Here is a 21,309-nt window from a genome sequence, read left to right as displayed (position 1 = left end):
AGCCCTGGAATGGGCCACGGCAGTCTGGGAAAGGGATCTACGCATCTGTCACGATGCCTCAGTCTTCATGACCCAGCTCCAGACCATCTTTGGGCACCCCACCAGCCAACGTGAGTCAGCCAAACGTCTCCTCCAACTTAAACAAGGCAGGCGGTCGGTGACAGACTATGCAATTGAGTTTCGCAACCTAGCTACAAAATCTGGCTGGGAAGGGGACTGCCTGATGACTACATTCTATCACGGTCTCCATGAAGATCTGAAAGATGCTCTTGTCAACCGAGAGTGGGGACACCGCTTAGAAGAGTTGATGTCACTCACATCTGACCTGGATCAACGAGCTCGTGAACGTAGACGGGAACGCACAACTAACTTTCAGTTCTCCTTAGCACTCCCCAAGAACCAACCTCCCAGTCAGCTCACTTCCAGGGATGTGGAGGAACCCATTCAGCTTGGGCGATCACGTATCTCGCCTGAAGAAAAGGAACGCCGGAGGCGTGAGAACCGCTGCCTTTACTGTGGGGAGACCGGCCACTTCCGGGATGGATGCCCAGGGCTTTCGGGAAAAGACAACGCTCGCTAGGGCAGAGGGGACCACTAGTGAGCAGGGCGGCAAGGTCCTCTCATCCATTGTCACGGCTGCAGCTTTCGGTCACACTGGAGTGGGAAAGTGACTCCAAAACTTCACTTCCTGCATTGGTAGACTCTGGAGCAAAAGAGAACCTCATGGACCTCACTCTGGCTAAACAACTCAACATTCCTTACGTGGTGAGTCCTTCTTCATACTCTGTTCAGGCCCTAGATGGACGACCCTTAGGGTCAGGAAAGATTGAATTTGTCACTAAAGATTTGAAGATGCGGGTGGGTGCTAGGCATGAGGAATGGTGTAAATTCTTTTTAATTGACTCCCCAAAAGAGCCTTTGGTACTGGGGTATCCCTGGCTTAAGACACACTTCCCCCCAGTTTAACTGGAGAAGGGATATTTTAGTAGCTTGGGGACCAGAGTGCGAAAGGACTTGCTCTGTCAAACTGCCCAGAGGACACTGAGTGCACCGAACCACAGTCCAGGTATCGTCGAAGCCTTCCCCAGAGGTTCCAGAGGTAGACCTAGCACTATTGCCTCTGCAGTACCATGACCTGAGAGAAGTTTTCTCTAAAACTAAGGCTTGTACTCTTCCCCCACACAGACCGTACGATATGGCTATTAACCTCCTGCCTGGCACTATGCCTCCACGGGCTGTCCGTACCTGAAACCAGAGCAATGGAGGAATGCATTCAGGAGGCTCTGGGTAATGGTTTGATCACGACATCCACATCCCCTGCTTCGGCAGGCTTCTTTTTTGTGCCTAAGAAGGATGGGGGGTTACGCCCCTGCATTGATTACAGAGGCTTAAACAAGATTACAGTCAAGAACAAATACCCTCTCCCCTTGATGTCCACGGCGTTCGACCTACTCAGGGGGGCAAAGGTTTTTTCAAAGCTTGACCTGCGTAACGCATACCACCTAGTTCGTATCAGAAGCGGTGATGAGTGGAAGACTGCTTTTAGTACTCCAAGTGGTCACTATGCATACAAGGTCATGCCTTTCGGTTTGTCTAATTGCCCATCTGTGTTCCAGGCCCTGGTAAATGACGTGCTACGGGAGACGATTAACCGGTGTGTCTTTGTCTTTCTAGACGACATCCTCGTCTTCTCCAAGGATCTTGAGTCTCATGTTCAGCAGGTCCGACGTGTACTCAACCTTCTCTTAGAGAACAAGCTCTTTGGTGACGGTCGTAAGGAGGGGGGTTACTGTCATACCTCGACCGGCCAGGAGATGCCGCCAGAACCCACAAGCCCCTGAGATTCGGCCCAGGGAACCCCGGCACATGACCCAAGTCCTTGCCAAACGGACCAGGAAACCCCATGCCAGGTGATCAGGGGAATCACCTGTTCCCTGTTTCATGTGGCTGTCTTAAGCCTCTTGTTTCTGAGCTTTGTTGCTCAGTCATGATCTCAACCTGAGGGACTGACAACTCTGTTTTCTGGTTGCCTTGTATTTACGCTACCCTGCTCTTTGTGAGAACCTTCCTCTGTGGAACCCAACCTTTGTTTGCTACAGCACATGGTCTGTAAGGACTCTCCTTGTTTCTGTGTCTTTTGAATGTTTTATGGACTTTGAGTTTTTTACCTGAAAAGGGTCTTCTGAGTTATTTATCTAAAGTCAAGCTTTACGTTTGTTTTGTGCTGCTGGATCCCTGTGTTTTTTATAAGAATAAATTCCTCTGTTACAACTTCACCCACCTCGTCTCCTGCAATTGTGCTCCACCTGTATCACAACAGGCCCTGAAAGTGCAGATTGCTTCTACAAGTGGCTGCATTAATGCTTCAGGTCCACGGACGCATAATGACGCACAAGACGCTCAGCTAAAGCATCATCTCAGTCATCCACAGGCTCTTAAAGGCTCTGATGGGAGGTCAGAGTACAGCTTCAGGAGCTGATGACATGCAGCGTCTTGTTCGAGCGTGTCTTCGCAGGTCACGCTGTCACAGGAAGTTACCCTTGATCAAAAGATTTGATCAAAGCCAACTTGCAACTCAAACGATAAAATAATCATCAAATGGACCTCACAATTCTCTCTGTTGTAGTTCTCATTCAACATTGAAATGCTACCAATACTACTTTAAGGTATGATGTATTCTAGGAATCTAATCAATAATCTTAGTTTAATAAATTTAAATTCCATCAGTTGTTTAGTTTTTATTAATTATTTGAAATTGTTATTATATTTAATATTTTGATTTTTTTTTCTTTCTGTTTTTCATGAAAATAATAAAGAATAATATGACAAAGTCTTTTTCAAATTGTGGTGAAATGGCATGGCATGTAAAGTCACTTTTTCGGGTCAATATCATTTGCATTTGCCTTTCACCACCAAATAAATAATTATGCCAGTTTAGAATCTGTATGAAATGTCACTAATTGTATTTGGAATTTGATGGCATTTATTCATTTCTTATATGTTTAACCCGGTTGTGCAAAATTTAATGTTTACCGTGCCTTGTAATGTTCCTGAAAAATGACCAATACAGTTAATGAAAATAAATAAATAAATTGTACTTTTACGTTTATTTTGTATAGCCCAAAATCACAAATTTTCCTCAGAGGGCTTTACAATCTGTACACATGAGACATCCTCTGTCCCGGGACCCTCACATAGGCACTGGAAAAACCCTTTAACAGGGAGGAAAAGGGAAGAAACCTATGGGAGAGCGACAGAGGAGGGATCCTTCTCCCAGGATGGACAGAATGCAATAGATGTCATGTGTACAGAATGAACAATTTAACAGAGTTGCAACACATTCAATGTACGTAGATGACATAAATGATTAATATAATCACAGTAGTAAGCAGAGTAACGAAGGAAAAAATTAAGACTGCTTATAAAAGCAGCAATGACTATAGTAGAATTACTACTAGAATTACTACTGTTGCTGGGTGTGCACTGGAGAGCAGAACTGCAGGATTGATGTGATGATAATATTAAGAGTTTTCTTACTTCTATGGGATTTGGCCATGAAAAATAAAAGCACAGTCATACGTAAGAATGTTCCACTGTTTATCTCCAGGAGTAATATCGAAGTCATCAAGCATTAACTGTATAATTTTGAAGGCTAGAAAAAATATATATACAGTACCAGTCAAACGTTTGGACACACCTTCTTATTCAATGGTTTTTCTTTATTTTTTTTATTTTTTTTTCTACATTGTAGATTGATATTGAAGACATCCAAACTATGAAGGAACACATATGGAATTATGTGGTAAACAAACAAATGCTCAACAGACCAGAATATGTTTTTATATTTTAGATACTTCAAAGTAGTTGAATGAGAAGGTGTGTCCAAACTTTTGACTGGTACTGTATGTCAAGATGTAGCATGTGTTGTGGCAATTCAATAAATGCATTCTCTATCTGACGACATATTATAGCCAATTTATAATAATGTATGAAGCATAATAGTGTACACAGTAGTTTATTTCAACAAAGCAAAGGCAAACACACAAGGCTTTAAATGTTTTTAACAAAAGCAGAATGCACTTATAGGCAGTGCCTTTGCTACCAGTCTCTTCAAGAAAAAGACCATGTTGCACTTTCAAATAGCATGCATTGTCAACGACTATAGTCGCTGCTGCAGCTGCATTTACAGTGAACATGAGGGTGGCTGTCTGCCTGCAGTGTGCACCACCACCTCCCAGCTTCCCTCCGCTGAAAGTGTCAATGCACTAAACACTAAACATGCAAACCCAGCAAACACAAGGCTAGTGGCTTGTTATATACACGGCTGTAATCGAGATAGTCAGCACAACACTGACACACTACGTTTTATATTTTATATTCTTCAAAGTAGTTGAATGAGAAGGTGTGTCCAAACTTCTGACTGGTACTGTATATTTATTAATAAGATAAGATAAGATAAGATAATCCTTTATTAGTCCCGCAGCGGGGAAATTTGCAGGCTTACAGCAGCATAGAGTAAAGTGCACACAAGAGACATAGGAGAAGAAAGACAAGATAAAAATAAAAAATGAAAATAAAAAAACCAAGTATTATAAATAAGCAATAAAAAACAGTAGAAAATCAACAATAACTGAAATATTATATTTACAGACAGAAAAAACTATTTTAACTATGATTGCACAGTGTAATGTATTGCACAGGTTTTTATTGTCATGTTTTTATTGTCATGAAGTGTATATTGTCATGAAGTGTATATTAAATATTATAATATATATAAAAATATGAATAATAATAAAAAAACAGAAGAGTCAATATTTAATTGTTTATAATCCTTCTAAACCCTTTTTTTTTTTTTTAATTGACAAATTCAGTGTTCATCCTTTCAGCTGGAGGTCGTGCACAGTGCAACACGGAGGTGACGTCACTTCCGGGTAGCCGCATCGGAAACACTCCTGGCATGCAGAAAGGCGGATCCCTCTCGGCTACTTCGCCTTTCAGAACTTCTTTTGAGCCTGTTTTTGACCTGCCATTCATCGGCGGGTCGCTCCAAATCCAACACAAATTGCTTTCTAAGGCATCAAAACGACATTTTACTTTAGTCTAGTTCCACGAGCCTCCTTTTTTCCCAGCTAACTTTTAACGCACTAGCATTTAAGTTGACAGCTAGCCTGCACACCGGGGGGGAAGCAGCTACACCGGAGCAAACACAGGAAGATGGGCGATTTGATGTGGGCATTGAAGACCGGGGACATGGACGAGGTGGAGGCCAAGCTGGTATCGGTGAGACAAAACTGTGATCAGGCTGTTTTTGTTCGGTGTGCAACGATTTTATGCCAAGTTGTCGCTTAGCTAAGGTGGCTAACGTGAGCTAGCATGCTGGGTTAGCTTGGGTTGCTAGCAAGCTAAAGGTAGCTGGAGTTGGGTAATGTTAAGTTAGGACACATAACACAGGCAAGCTATGACGGGATTGTAGCATCATTTCCTGTTTATAGAGCTTTAACTAAGCTTGTATTCGTGCACATGTCAAGTTAGCATAGTTAGCAACACACAGTGCTAATGGACTCTAGCTCGCCAACAGGTTGGTGAGCATACCAACAACAACACCAGCTGGGAGGTGGTGGTGCACACTGCAGGCAGACAGCCACCCTCATGTTCACTGTAAATGCAGCTGCAGCAGCGACTATAGTCGTTGACAATGCATGCTATTTGAAAGTGCAACATGGTCTTTTTCTTGAAGAGACTGGTAGCAAAGGCACTGCCTATAAGTGCATTCTGCTTTTGTTAAAAACATTTAAAGCCTTGTGTGTTTGCCTTTGCTTTGTTGAAATATACTACTGTGTAGTTTGACTTGCAATTTGGATAGTTACACTATTATGCATCATCAATTATTATAAATTGGCTATAATATGTCTTCATACAGTACCAGTAAAAAGTTTGGACACACCTTCTCATTCAATGGTTTTTCTTTATTTTTTTTTTTTATTTTTTTCTACATTATAGATTAATATTGAAGACATCCAAACTATGAAGGAACACATATGGAATTATGTGGTAAACAAACAAATGCTCAACAAACCAGAATATGTTTTATATTTTAGATTCTTCAAAGTAGTTGAATGAGAAGGTGTGTCCAAACTTTTGACTGGTACTGTATAGAGCAGTGGTTCTTAAATGGGGGTACGTGAAGGCACTCCAGGGGGTACGTGAGATTTTTAAAAAATATATTTAAAATTAGCATCCATTCAAAAATCCTTTAAAAATAGTTATTTAATAAATATTCAATAAAATATAAGTGTAAGTTCATAAACTGAATTGAATGCAACAATGCAATCATCAGTGTTGCCAGTTTAATAAATCAGACACTGATGGCAGAGCGCTGTGTATTACATCTTTTTTTCAACCAAAAATGCTTTGCGCTGGTTAGGGGGTACTTGGCTAAAAAAGTACTTCACAGGGGGCACATCACTGAAAAAAGGTTGAGAACCACTGGTATAGAGAATGCATTTATTGAATTGCCACAACACATGCTACATCTTGATATACAGTACCAGTCAAAAGTTTGGACACACCGTCTCATTCAACTACTTTGAAGAATCTAAAATATAAAACATATTCTGGTACTGTATGTTGTTATCAAGATATGAAATTACCTATTTTGTCATTGGAGTTTTCATTAGCCTCTTTTAAAGTTTTCATGAGCCTCTTTTAATGTGCAATAATTCTGTGCAATAATAGTTATAATAGTTTTTCTGTCTGTAAATATAATATTTCAGTTATTGTTGTTTTTCTGCTGTTTCTTATTGCTTATTTTATTTTATTTCATTTTTTATTCTTCTACTATGTCTCTTGTGTGCACTTTACTCTATGCTGCTGTAAGCCTGCAAATTTCCCCGCTGTGGGACTAATAAAGGAGTATCTTATCTTATCTAATGTCTTGACACTTCACTCTTTGTAGGCTTTAGTCAGTTTTCTGTCAGTGACCAGTGTTCACAGATGGTTTAATGTTTTTAACTCTACTCTTGCAATATAATCCATTTCAACACCCTCCTCTCGCATGCTCAGTATGCTCCAATTACTCATATTTTCACTACTATAAATTCAAGATTGTGTATAACATGTAGTTGTTTTTTTTGTCGATAAACTTGAATACATTTTATTGTTTGAAGGAGATGTTTTCATAGCAATATAAAATAGATATTAGAGAGGGAATTATGACATGTTTAACTTCCTAATCGTAACTTTAAGCAGCAAATAATATATAACTAAAACTACTAATGCAAAGATGATTTTTTTATTTAAAGCAAGTATTACAATTTTTGATAAATTATGTATTCCCTAATATATGAATTGCTGTTTTTATGCAAAGAACCACTTTAGTTGACGATAACAAAGTAAAAGAATAACACTTTGAATACACTGACTTCGGGATGTTTGAAATCCTTTTTGGGACGGTTCCAGGACGGTGGGAATCGGCAGGTTAGATTTTTATAAAACTGAATTGGCAAAGAAAATTGCATCTTTTCTAATTCATATTCTTTTACCCCACATACCTCCATCTTTTAAACAAACATTAGTTAGTCCAAGTGCAGTTCTTTAGAAGATGTGGAAGACAGTGACTGATATGTCTTCCATTAGTTATTGTCACTGAAGGGCCACCTGGCACAGCTGTGTGTGTGGTTAGTGTAGTTAAGGGAACGAGGGAGACGGGTGTCTGTCTGTCTTTTATCCAGGTTTAAAAGCATCACAGCAGGGAAGTGAAGGGCAGAGGATGGTGCATGTAATTGTCTGTCTTTTAATTTCAGTGTTCTTGTATCAGCAGTGAGCATATGGGGTCCTCAGATCACCTTTTAATGCATATTGTTGGCCTGTGCCAGCGCTGAGTTTATTTATTTCATTCCTGTTAATGTGTTATCTTTCTCTTTTCCAGGCCGAAGATGTAAACCGGACCCTGGAAGGTGGGAGGAAGCCTCTGCACTATGCTGCAGACTTTGGTCAGACAGACGTGGTGAAGTACCTCATTTCTAAGGGAGCAGATATTAATGTAAGAGCCACAACAACCAACTACCATTACACTATTTTTTCCATTATGATGCATACAGTCTGGGGTTGCAATGTCCACAAAAAAAATAACAGTTTCCATGTCTGCTTCCCTTCATAGGGTTCAAACGAACTGATTATGCTCCTGCCAACTCAAGCAGTTTAACAATAGGCTTTATGTAGTCTGTTTAAACCAGTTTATCATATGCTATATTTCAGCTATTGTCCATTCTCTCATTCAACAATTATCGAGGCTTTCCAGACCTCACATAAAGTCCGATAGGCCCCTTGAGCTGCAGTAGTCTCTTCTGGCGTTGATGGTTTAGTGGATTGATCCAGATCTACTTAAAGGGCACTTATCCACCCAACAGTATTGACATGTGTGATTTGGATGTAGCTCTATTGTAATTTGAAGGTTTTTTGTAAAGGTCTCATATGCCTCTTCAGTAACCAGTTGAATTGTATGTGCAATCAACATGAAGCACCAGTACACTCCTAGCCATGAAAGGAAACAAAGCTTTGTGATGAAACCAATTTGGATAGATACTTTTCAGAACAATTCACTAAGCCTAGATTTCTGTCTTTTATTTGTAGATCAATAGTGTTCTGTACTGCAGAGTTTCTAGGGTGCTTTCTGATGCTCAACGCACCCACATTAGCTTTGTGCATTTCACCCCTTGCCTGAGATTTGATACAACAGCTCAACACCATAGCTTCCACTGGTCCGGTCTTCACAGAAACAAGGATTTAAAGTTGCACCAACATAAAGTCTTTGTTTCGCCTCCCATGCCCCACTATGTTTGATCATTTCTCTATTTCTCTTGATAACCAGCTCAGCTTCTGAAACATAGGAGACAAATATAGCGCTTTTCATTTTTGAAAGTAAAAAGGGAGAAGTAAAACCTCTCTCTATTCTTTCTCTCTCTCTTTCTCTCTCTCTCAAGAGTTCTTTCTCTTAGTTATATTTGAGATATATATTGCCCTTGTGTATGAGGATTGGGGTTGTGCTTATGATCTGCTCATACACAAAGCTTTTTCTCAAATAAATATTTTTTCTCTCTCCAACTCATGCCTTCCCCCCCCCCGCCCCCTACAGGCTCCAGACAAACACGGGCTCACTCCACTGATCTCTGCCTGTTTTGAGGGTCACACCTCCTGTGTCAAGGTCCTGCTAGAAAAGGTTGGTACTTTTATTTGATACGCATGCTCGAATCATGCATCTGCACATAGAAGTGCCCTGATGTCCTTCAGCCCTCAGTGCATGTTGATGCGTTCGAGGCTCTATATGAGTGCTGATGAGGTAACTCAAAGGACAAAAGGCCCTTTAACACGGCCCTGTGGAGGCTGTACTGGAATGTTCACGGAGCATGACACAGTGTCGCTGCTGTTCATTTGTTATGTGTCTGTGTTTTTAAGCGGTTTCATTCATAGGTGCACGTCTAAATTTCTGCACCGTCCTTCAACCTCAGCCTCCCTCAGTTGTTTATCTCTAGAACTATCTTAAACGCTACCTCAGTCAGATAAATGTGTGCGTGTGCTCACAGTTGTCACAGCTGTGAGGAGAGAGACAATACTGAGCCAGGCACAGCTGGCATACGCTGCAGAAATGCAACCAAATAACAAGCATCCCATAATGAATGTACAATTCGACAAACGTCATCCAGCTGAAGAAAACAGATTTGTGCGGCTCCATCACAGTGAAATGGAAAGACCTTAAATGGTGGAGCTTTTTTTTTTTTTTAGGAAAACCAATATCTGTTTGACTCAGGAGTACCTGCACGGCAGTCATATGCATATAAATGACAGATCTCACACACATCTACACTGGAGTTCTATTTCACCACCGGTTGATTACCCCGTGGACAGTGAATGCCACACAAATGAGGGCCACAATAGCTACTTGTCTATCAAGACCTCCTTCAGTTCTTTGTCTCTGGTACGCCTCTGTCATTAAACACTCTAGTCTCGCTAGAATAAAACAGGTCTATATAACTGACAACTTCCTGCTTTGATATCATTGTTCTTTTATATCTGCAGCATGGCATAAATCACACATACACCTTGAGTGAAAGACAAGCATATTGGTCACATGTTTCAGTCCAACAGTGAAATGATGCAAAGAACGTGAACTTAGCAATGGGCATGGAGGGGCTTTGTAAAGATCTACATATTTGAGGTTTCAAACTTCATATACTCCTTACAGTCACATATGCACCATTCAGGCAGATTTTTCTAGCCGCTTTCAGCTTCAACTGCACTTTGAAGGAGACATTTGAAAAGAGGAAATAGTAATGTTATGTATAGGAAACACTGGTGTTCAGCTAGAGTGACATTTACGGGATGCTCCACTGGTTACTTATTCCTGTTGGCATCGGATGTATTAATCCCCCCATTTTCATCAACACAGCCGCACGCCTCGGCCCTCACATCAACAAGCCAGAGTCTTGCAAGCAATCGGCCAGCAGCTGGCCGACAGCTGGCTACTGCTGTCAGCTGGCCGGCAGTGCTGTTGGCTCGAAGTTAAACTGAAAGAAGCAGCAAACGCCAACAGGAAGAAAATAACAGTTTACTACTCACTAAGTTCTTCTCTATATTGTTGCTAGTGTAACACTGGTAAGCATTTACAGGTACATTGCTCTGACTTGAACTCCTACTCGACAAAGACCTGTGATCTGTAAGCTGTATTAACTTTAAGTATTATTGCGACAACAATATGTTTCTTGCTTGTCTTATTTTGGTGATACTTAAGCTTTTTCTTTGAGGTACTGTAGGTCTGCTACAAAATGAGGAAGTTCAGGCTGTAGTTTAGATCCAATATGTCTGCTGGATCACACATTTGATGTCTGTGGGAGTTTTTAACGTTACATTGTCACAAGTTATCTCCACATCACAAATGTTGCGTTTGGAATTAAAACCAGCATACTGTCCTTTTTTTTAGGAAAATGAATTATAAGTCTTAGTTATTGACTGCAGTCATTTCCCCTGCTACCAGTCACATATATACAGCCGCAGTACATCCTGGTTAAAGCCAGAAGCTCTTCCACATCTGAAATAGGCAGCTATGCAATTACCACCCCTGCATTGGAATTTAAAGCCCCTTGTCTGGACCTTTTGTCTGTGGTATCATATGAGACAAGATAAGCAGCCATAGCTCATCTGAACAGGGATTACAAAGATATAAGCGAACCCAGAGGTTTGTTCCTCTCATGGCATCGTACTCGTCTCCACTAAGCACCAACAAGGATTTACACACAGATACAGCCAAAAGGTCATCGGTCACCACAGGGACCAGATTCCACAACGCCTAACCCTGGCAGCTCTAAAAACTCTGCATGTGTCTTAACATGCATAGAATAGATTGTCCCTAAGCCCTCCCATTGACTGTGCTGCTGCAGAACCACTTTGTCTGGCAGCACCTGCAGCACAACAGCCACCTATTTGAAAGTGGATAAAGGGAACCCACTGAGAATACTGAACTGTGACTATTCAACTGTCAGACAGTCTTGTGTTTTCCGACAAAATGGCTTGGTTCCCTGGTGCATCGTGGGAGCTGACCCCTGCCCCCCCTGACTGCGTGCTGTGCTGTTGTTGGAAATGAATTATGAAAGGCCATTTTAATCCCAATAGGTGACCCAGCCATAAGATCTGGGGAGAGTGCTGACTACTGTTAATTTTAAGTCAACAATGAAAGGGCATGAACACACACACATACACATCCTTTTTTGTCAATGAGGAACTCTGTACATGACCCTTGACGAGGAATAAATGCCGTATTATTGTGTATTTTAAAAGCCAAGGCAACAATAGGAACTGTCCTTTTGTTGCCTTGGCTTTTAAACCTGACACTATAAGGTGTCCTTGTGTCCTCAATACAATGGAGGAACGACCATTTATATTTCTCACAGTAGTCTAAGTAAGAATTTTAAAGTAAAACAGGCTGGTAGGCATCATCTTCCAATGGGCTTTGCGACCCATAACTCTTTTTTTGCCACGAGCTTAACCCACTTGCACTCGAGCTTTTACAGATTAGAATTTGGTGGTCAAAGGTCACTGTGACCTCACAAAACACATTTTTGGGAAAGAATTGATATGGTAATTATGATAATATCATTAAAACAGTCTAATAGGATAAAATTATGAAGTATTGACGTTTTGGACAGACACAGATGTGAACTACAACATGAACGGTTGGTGGAGGCCTACTGCAAGGCGGTAATTCTAGTTTTGTCTTGGGAGGGGGTACATGTCCTTAACAGAGCTGCAATGATAAGTCCACGGAAAATGTATTAGCAATCATTCAATTGTTGTAGTCATTTTTCAAGCAAAAATTCCCCAAGTTCCCTAGTTCCAGCTTATCAAATGTGAAGAGACATTCGATGAAGTCACCTTGTGCGCCAGGAATTGGTGATAGGCTTTTTCTCTATTGTTTTTCTAACAATTAACGTAATTAATTGAGAGACTTAGGTTTTAAAAAAAAAAAAGGTTAGTTGCAGCTCTGATTCTTAATATGATTTATATATAATTTCTAAATAAATAAAATTGAGCATGTGAACTCCAATCAGCCTAAAATGGCTCTCCTTGTTTGCCTATTGACCAAGATTTGATGCAGCTCCCTGATCCATATCAAATACGTTCATTTCGACTAGAGTTTAGCTGACACAGCTTGCTCCAAAACAGATATTGATCTTCCATCTCTTTTTTTTTTATATTTTCAGCTGGGTCTTAAAAATATGCCCTTTTACAGATCGGTAATCTTTGACTGCTGCCGACAGGTCAATGGTCCGTTGTAAGCGTTGCATTTCAAGTGCGTTCTGAGCGATGCTTTGGCTGGCGTCATATTTGAAGACTTCTGCATGGGAGGCCTTTCAATTCCATTCACTCATGGCATGATGAAAACTTAATGGACACTTTAGCAGGTCAGTGGCATTACATTACTGACCCAGTGCTTGCATGGCTCCATAATACAGGATGATGATGATGCATTTCAGTTGGTGTGGAGACACCCTGGGAGTCTATTCTTAGTCATTAGGCCGTGTCTCACTTGGCCACTGGTTTCTCTTTGACTGGATACAGTTTGGACAGGAAGGTTATTCAAGTTGGGGGAAGCTCATTAATGTAAGTGGTGCCAGATGTATGCCACTGAGCTGGATGTCCATTGAGGATGGCATGGTGTATCCTAAGAGGCAGCAACAGGGAGGATATAGGCCACGAATATTATTGCAACTGTGGTGACCAGAAGGGAATACCCACATCTTGAGATTGTTTTGCCTCAAATATGATCAAGGACACAAGTTATACCATTTTGCCCGGCAGGTAGACGCCTGGTTTGTTCCAAGGCGAGCGTAGTATTGATGGTGAAAGGGCCACTGTAAGGTGAGTTCTGTTTCCTGTCATCTAAATGAGGCCTGCAGAGTCTGTTACTAGGTATGATCTTCAACCAGCTACTACTAATGACCTCCCCTGAGCTGCAGAAATAAGAAAGCTACCTCCCATCTTCCTGTCCTCCCCTTCAGACCCTGAAGTCACTTGAGTAGAAAGTACAATCATTGTTTAGTAGCTACCTAATAGGAATCTTTCAGCAGCTTTTCGAAAAGTGACTACTACAAATATATATATATATATATATTTCTTTTTCTTCAGCAATGTTTTTATTTCTTTTTAAATATGGATTAAGAAACACTTTATCTGAAAAACGTAAAAACTCTCTGGATTCTGACCTGTTTGGTCTCTGACAAGAAAAATGACAATTAAGGAACCCTCTGTGTATTTGCAGATAAAATTAGAGGAGGATGGTCATTTAATTTTCTTTTTGAAATGGGACGACCTGGACATTAAAAACTATTTGAAGTGCACCTCCAAAACATGAGTAAACAACAGCGAAGAACTCCAAGAAAGTAAAGGTCTTGACCAAGAAATAGCCAGGCACATACAGTAACCCCCGTTTTTTTTTTTTTTTTTTTTTTTGACCGATTGAAAAAAGGGAGGTATGACGTTAACTAATGAGCTTTAGTGGTTCTGGTAGTAAGATTTAATTACCTTTGGACAGAGCCAGGCTAACTGTTGCCCTGTTTCCAGTCACTTTGCCAAGCGAAGTCTTTCTGGTAGTCGTTAGCTGGCGCGTTAGAGGTCTTAACGTTTACTGTACAGCTATGAGGTTGGTCTCAATCTTCTCTCGGAAAGAAAGCCAATAAAGGTGTGTCCAGAATGACAAACGTTTTCCTTTTTAAAGGATCAAACATGCATGTATGACCCTTTTTAAAATGAGGTCCTTTTTGTTTAAACCGCTGTTTTCAGTTGATAAAAAACCTGTTGGGTCACCAGATGCCATAGTTCAAACGTTACACGACCGGGCTGTAACGAAACATAAGTGTTGACAGGTGCACGCTTCCCAGATTCTGAAGCATGTTGTGATTTAACCAAACCCTCTCTTACTTTGTCTTTCGTCTTCTTACCAATTAGGGTTGCAAATCTGACAGGTTACCCGCTCATCCCTGGTAAATCTCTTCCTGCTCGGGATGCGCTCTGTTTCTCCCGTGGCATGGAATTTGCACCCAGACAACCATCCTCACAACGCCGGGCACTTGAACTGTGTCGCCTTGTTTTTGATGCCCTGCTTCTCCACGCAACAATAGACTCTCTCTGCCTTGGCTCTGTAAGCCCTTTTGCTAAGAGGCTAAAGTTGGCAAGCCAAACAAAGGGACGTTCACTCCACCACATGCCCCTCCACTCCTCCGTTGCCCATTAAATCTTTTGTCACAACATGTGCATTCAATACGCTGCCTGTCTCATTCTCTCTCTTTTTTACTTCAGTTTTTTGTCCTTAGTAATCTGACAGATTATGTCCACTCACAGCTCTTTTACATTCACCCAGTTATCCCTCAGAGCTCAAATGAATTTGTCTCTGCATCTGTGGCCTTTTTATTTATTTATTTATATTTATGATAAAGACAGACTGACAGGCAAGTGCTAAATGACTGTTAGAGGAAAGTGAAAGTGACAGACGTTTTACCATTAATATTTTGTTAACATGTGAGGATAGCTGTTGGATAAGGGCATATGGCCATAGGCAAGACAATTGTAGGACGAATTATAGACCTCACCCTCCCATGATTGTTGGCTCTCCATGGCACATGTTTGAACACCCAGTATAGACCCTTAACACCCCAGGACCTTCCAGCAGTGGCCCAGGAACAATTTCAAGAACTCAAGAACCTTACCTGCATGTTTACCAGGTTCTAAATGTAGTATCTGGGAACATAGACAACCAAAGTCCTGACAGTCCTCTGTTCCTCGAGCTACCTTAACTTAATCTATCATTGAGGGTTTTTTTGTGAAGAAGGAAAATGTGTTCAGGTGTCTGCTATTCTAAGGCTACATCCACACTCTTTCGGGGTTTTAAAATGGAAACGATCTCCGTCCACACGGGCGTTACAGCATCGTTTTCGAAAGTATTTCCGTCCGAACTTGCTCCCCTAAAAACTAATATCACATGACTATTCACGAACACTGAGCGTGCTGGTGTAAACGGGAAGTACACTGGTTGCTTGGCTACAGAGAAAACGACATAGTGTGGACAGGGCCTAAACTGGGTGGGAATGATTGTCCAGTACCTGGCTCTGTTTGGTTGCAAATGGACAGAGGACGCTTTTTTCAAACAAGAGGCTATAGATTGAGGTCTCTGCTCCTTACCGTAACCCCTGACTCAATGAAATGGATTTGGCATCACACTGTGAGGGAGACTCCATGCACCTACTAAGCATATTTAATATTCATGATCCCGTCTCCTCCACAGGGAGCTGACAAAGACCAAAAAGGACCGGACGGCATCAGTGCCTTTGAAGCTGCCGAGGACGCCGCTATAAAGGCTATGCTCAAGTGAGACACCACAGTGTTTGGAGGTGGCTGGACAGGTGGGTGAACGGACAGACAGATGGATGCAGTGGTTCCCCTGACAGAAGATGGACTCGCCCCCTTTTAACCCGATCAACATCTGTCTTAACACTGCTTTTGTCTGTTTGTAGGAGGGTCATTTGTCTGTCTGGTGATTTTCTTTTACCGTGTTTTTTTTTTTTTTTTTTTTCTTTTCCCCCAAGTTTTTTGGGATAGGATTTTTCTCTGATTCTGGCCTCTGTTTGTAGCCATTTAACAGCAGGACTTGTCAATTATGTCTCCCTTAGGGACCAAAACACTGGGGGAGCACTCTCGCATCTGGATCCTAGATCACTGCTCTGAATAGAAATCACACTCTGTAATGTAAACGCAAAGCTTAGCACATAAATACACACCTCATTTGCAGTTCTCTCTTGGAAGTCAAATGTTAATAGATCAGTAGTGTGTTAACATTTTTTACAACTTCAATATAAGTATTGTATGGCCAGGAATTAATCTCATGAAATAAACAGTAAATGCACTGTATTATACTAGATCAACTGAAAAGAAAGGTTGTAAAGTGTCATTATATTTACCTTTCATTATTTGTGGCCTCTTCCTCCACCTCGATTTCCTTTTTTAATAGACCAAACTGTTCCTCCAATCCAATCTTGAAATTTTGGAAATGTTGGTTGAGAGAGGTCCTGGGGTGAAATGTTTTCCTTTTCTACTGGGCATATCACTTACATATCAAACAGTGTTTTTGACCAATCTTTGCGTTGGTAATGCATAACCTATATTCCTTGACGAATCACCATGCTGGTTAACTAGAAAGACTTGAATGTTGCAATTTTTAAAATCTGTTACTGAATCCCTTTTTTGAAGCAACATTAATAGCACATAATAGAATAAGGAATTGTAGAAATTTGCTAATTTTTTTTCATCCCTGGAGTGAGTTTTCAGAGCGATAATTCCTTTTCCGTTGCAGCTTCTCTGTGTTTTGTAATTGATGGGCTCTGGGGGCTCTGTACGATGAGTAAATAGCGGTTGGAGCTGGATGGTGGGGGCGTTGGCGTTCCCCTTGCCTTGGATTTGGTTAGAAGCCCTGCCTGTTTTGCTGCATGTCAAAACTGCCTCTGCTTTTATGCTATGAAATGGTCGCTGGTCCTCACTTGGTTGCTTTCAAAAAATGAATTACTACTATGTAATGGACAAAAAAAAAAAAAAAAACGCTCTTGCTGACTTTGTTGTGACAAAAAGTCTGTAAAAACAGAAATAAAAATATCTATAAAACATTCTGACATCTGAACTTTCTTTGAAAATGTAAACCAAAAGGTTAGTTCGTAATGTTGCCTGATTTGTAAACCAAGAAATAAATTAGATTTTGAAACAAAGCATCCTATTGGGGGAAAATATGCCGCAGTTATTTGACAGCTGACAATTTGCCACCTTGTACAAATGGAACTGCCACTCAGTCCGCTGTTTTCCAGTGCAATAGAATCAGATGAATAACGGGTAGCTTTCAATGGACATCATGCTGTTTGACAAATTTGGTATTCCGGTAGCCTCGGGCCATCTAATCAGTGTTTGTGAACTTAAGCGACTCTGTCCCAAACATTAAAAAAAAAGTCTGCACTGTAATCTTTGTTGTCATACCAATCTACCGCCTCGAGCTGTTCCATTATGAATCAGACTGACTTTGACTCCCACTAGATTTGTCTGAACGTCTGGCTCCATATTATTATTATCGGCAAGTCAGTTCTAATAAAGAAAATACAACACTCTCCACAGAAAATTATAGCAATCATGCCAAGAAATGTCAATGCTATTTTCAGCAGTTCATTTTGTGTGACCACTGGATCAAATATTAAACTCATGGCTCATGATGAAAGAAGTGGAACCATAGTGAGGGATTGCGCCGTCAATAATTATACTCTCATAAACAAAATTCTGTGAAATTAATTATCACGTGCCACTTGCAGCATTAGTATTTGGCATCTGTTTGTCAGCTGTATCGACGCCATTGTTTTCAAGACGGACATCAATGTTGGTGTGAAGAGTTTTGCCCTGTCGATTATGGAGGAGCTCAGTGTGATGTGGCCTTTATGTTCAGCAGATGGAGCATCCAGTTTAAAAAAAAAAAAAATCAATCACACAATCAATCATCCTACCTGATAAATGACTCTGGGCTCTGACCGCCCTGGTAGGGAGTCAATGGAAGCCAAGGGTTCCTTTTGTGGTTCTCAGGTGTCTGTAAATAACTTTATTCTTTACTTCACATTTTCTCAGTAGTCTACAGCATGACAATGTTGACAATGCTTTTTTTTTTTTTTGTCCAACATTCCTCCAACGCCTTATCAGATGAGGTCAAGTACTCTTCATTACATTATCTGATTAATGATGTTGGCTTCAATGTCTGGAAATGAGATCCATGGATTTCCCAGGATGCCCTGCCCCAAATCTGCTTGTTTTTTCCTACAAATTATAGATGTTCCAATAACTTTTTTCCCTAGTACAGATCCATTACCGGTAAGTGCAAAACAAAAGAAAGTGAATCAGGTCATAATTCCCACTCTCAATTTCTATTTTATGACTGTGAAAACTTCCATTCAAACAACTGTATTTATTAAAGTTTTTATGCTGTTAACTCCGTTATTTAGCTCAGCAGGACTGTGCTGCCCACCGGCGGCTAACAGCTAACGTTAACTAGCTCTCCTCCTGCTGAATTCAACACGGATATGTCTATCACAATGTTGCATTATCAGTGAATTATCAGGGTGCACGAGGGTGTTTCACCACAGGTGTGTAGTGCTAGTGTGCACATGTGCAGTACAGAATCGGTTAGCGAGCAGTAATGAGCCAATAATGTGATATTAGATCCTTTGCATAGACTCAATCCAACATTTTAGGCTGTATCGGAGGCGTTTCCGAGACTGGTATCAGTAGTCGAACAACTCAACTACAAATACCTGCAGGAACCCAGGATTTTCAAGTGTGTAAATCCTAGTTGCACACCTGGAAGATGATGCATTTGCAGACAATATCTTATTCCTTTGCTACTAATAAGAATAAAGAATAAGATTGAACCCTTAAGTAACATTGAAGTTCAATTTAATATTATCTTCTCTGTTCAACGAATGATACGTACATATAAACTTTGTATTCTGTATCTACTTTTTCCAGCAATTCATTGATACCATCACACTTGCGTTGAGTGAAAAATAAAAGATGTCTTTTGAATCACTTGAGTCACACACTCACCCTGGCACATTACGAATCATCGGAAACCATGGGATCTCCTCTAGTATTTAAAATAAAGCTGCTCATCCACATGACAAGAGTTGGTAACGATGGACCTAGCAAGAGGTCCATGGGGTAAAGGAGAGGGTGTGAAATCAATAGAAGCATGTAGCATGAGGTAAAGAGCTGCATCAGGTCCCGTCAGAGGAGCATATCCGAAGGGAAGCTTCAGACTGGGACGCAGAGAGAACGATCTGTGGAGAGCTCGGTGATGTTTATCAGACCCACACGGGACTCTCCAGGCCACTTGCCATGTTTGTGTACTCAAGCCGGAGAACAAATCCAGATCAATTATTGCAATGACGGGCAAACATCAAGATAAAGTGACTCGGCCTCGTCTTCCTGCTTCCACCACCCCACCCCACCATCTTATTTCTGCTCATTTAAATTACACAAAAAGCAAACAACAGAGGGAAAAAAAAAACGAGGTCAGCTCTTATCTGACGGTGACATTTTAGGAATATAAAAGACCCCATTTCTCCCCTTTTTGTCTTTGTCGAGCCATCAAATAATCGTTATGTCTGCAGAAGAGAGACATTGATGATAAATGCGCAGTGAATCATTGGCAATGCATTTTCATTTAGTCCTTGAATTACTTTTTCCACAGGCTGCACAGCCCTCCTTGGGCAATTCATGGGCTTTTTCCCGAAGGAATTAATACTGCCTGGGTTCATTAGTTAGGCGTCGTGTTTACATTCTGTACGCAGTGCTCTGGTCATGTACTGTGCAGATCAGTGGGTCCCAAACCGCTTTTCTCTACTCCAAAAACATTCAAAAACACTCTTCACGTCGCAAAAATGTGAGAAGCAGTCTTCAGAAAAGCTGAGTGTAATGAGAAGGAATACATAACTTTAACTGAACTCTGCTCCCACCTGCTGTTTTACTAAGAAAACTGCGGGGAAATAATCTACTGAATCTGAGGATTTTTAGAGAAATAAAAAATGACATATTAGAAATAAATAAAAAGATTATTTAAGCTGATTTGTGACACACATCTCCTCACGTAGTTTCAGGAATAGGACCTAATAGATTGCCCAGTGTCTCTGCAGTAATTACCAGATGCTGTAATTAGCCCACATGTGCCCACATACATGCATGCACAGAAACGTATGCACATACACAAACGCACACAATCTCTTTGCGTCTCATCTGTTTGTTTGTTTTCCACACAGTTGCCACAAAGACTTTATGCGGAGCTACCCTTGTGATCAAGCCGCTCAAAATGGTGGTTAATGAAGTAGCAAATCCAAATGATTAGCATAATTAATATGGACTCCTGATTGCCTTTTGGGTATCTCTCCCTCTTCCCCTCTCTCTTTAATCTATTATTGACTCCTTGTCTTGTGCAGTAGTTGAGCTTATGATGGATTTTCAACAAATCTATAACTTATTTCCCTAGTTTTAGTTCAGGAGTCACGTGACCTGCCGTTAAACCAACCATGAAATCAAGCATTAAATCCAAGGAGATTAAAAATCACTTCATAAATGTGTTTGTTCTTCTTTTAATTAAAGTTCTCTTTTTTAATACTGTTCATTGTATAAACATGTTTGGAATAATACATTTCCCCCTTCCCCCCCCCATAATAACATTTAGAAGGCATAAGCTATGCAAGTAAAATAAGTGAATAAACAGATAAATAAACATAAGTATACACATACAATTAAATGATTATAGTTTTAGAAAGAAAATAAATAATTATGAATTTGTATGGGTTTAGAGCATCACACTCTATTATATAGGGCACTAGACATATATATATATATATATATATATATATATATATATATATATATATCCTACAGACTTGATCATAGCCTAAAGCACCAACGCCACTCAGAAAACAGTTCCATATCAATGTTAACTTGTCAGCAAGCCTCATAATAACAAACTTGATCTTCTAAAACTTGATAAAATACAACTAAGCTATTGTGCACATGTTGAAGGATTACCATCTTTCATAAATGTGTATTCTGATTGCATATTTGAATCTAGTATTTTTGTATTTCAGTTTTAATAAGACTAGAGGGAGTGAGAAGGGGGAAAAACGCATAATCGCCGAGGGGGCCGGGAGGGGAATAGCACTCAGTGTCCTGTGTGTGTGT

The 21,309-nt window shown here is 40.5% G+C and overlaps 1 protein-coding gene across 1 annotated transcript; it reads left to right on the top strand.

Moving 5' to 3' along the window:
• The first annotated feature begins 4,919 nt into the window (after positions 1 to 4,919).
• On the top strand, positions 4,920 to 17,205 carry mtpn (myotrophin). The gene is made up of 4 exons (XM_054624482.1): positions 4,920 to 5,280; positions 7,928 to 8,041; positions 9,134 to 9,217; positions 15,830 to 17,205. Exons 1-4 carry the CDS (start codon positions 5,215 to 5,217, stop codon positions 15,914 to 15,916), a joined length of 351 nt encoding a protein of 116 aa, XP_054480457.1. The 5' UTR covers positions 4,920 to 5,214; the 3' UTR covers positions 15,917 to 17,205.
• The last annotated feature ends 4,104 nt before the right edge of the window (positions 17,206 to 21,309 follow it).

Source organism: Anoplopoma fimbria, chromosome 23 (assembly GCF_027596085.1).
Source record: "Anoplopoma fimbria isolate UVic2021 breed Golden Eagle Sablefish chromosome 23, Afim_UVic_2022, whole genome shotgun sequence".
Classification (NCBI taxonomy): domain Eukaryota; kingdom Metazoa; phylum Chordata; class Actinopteri; order Perciformes; family Anoplopomatidae; genus Anoplopoma; species Anoplopoma fimbria.
This window is presented reverse-complemented; position numbering and strand designations above follow the sequence as displayed.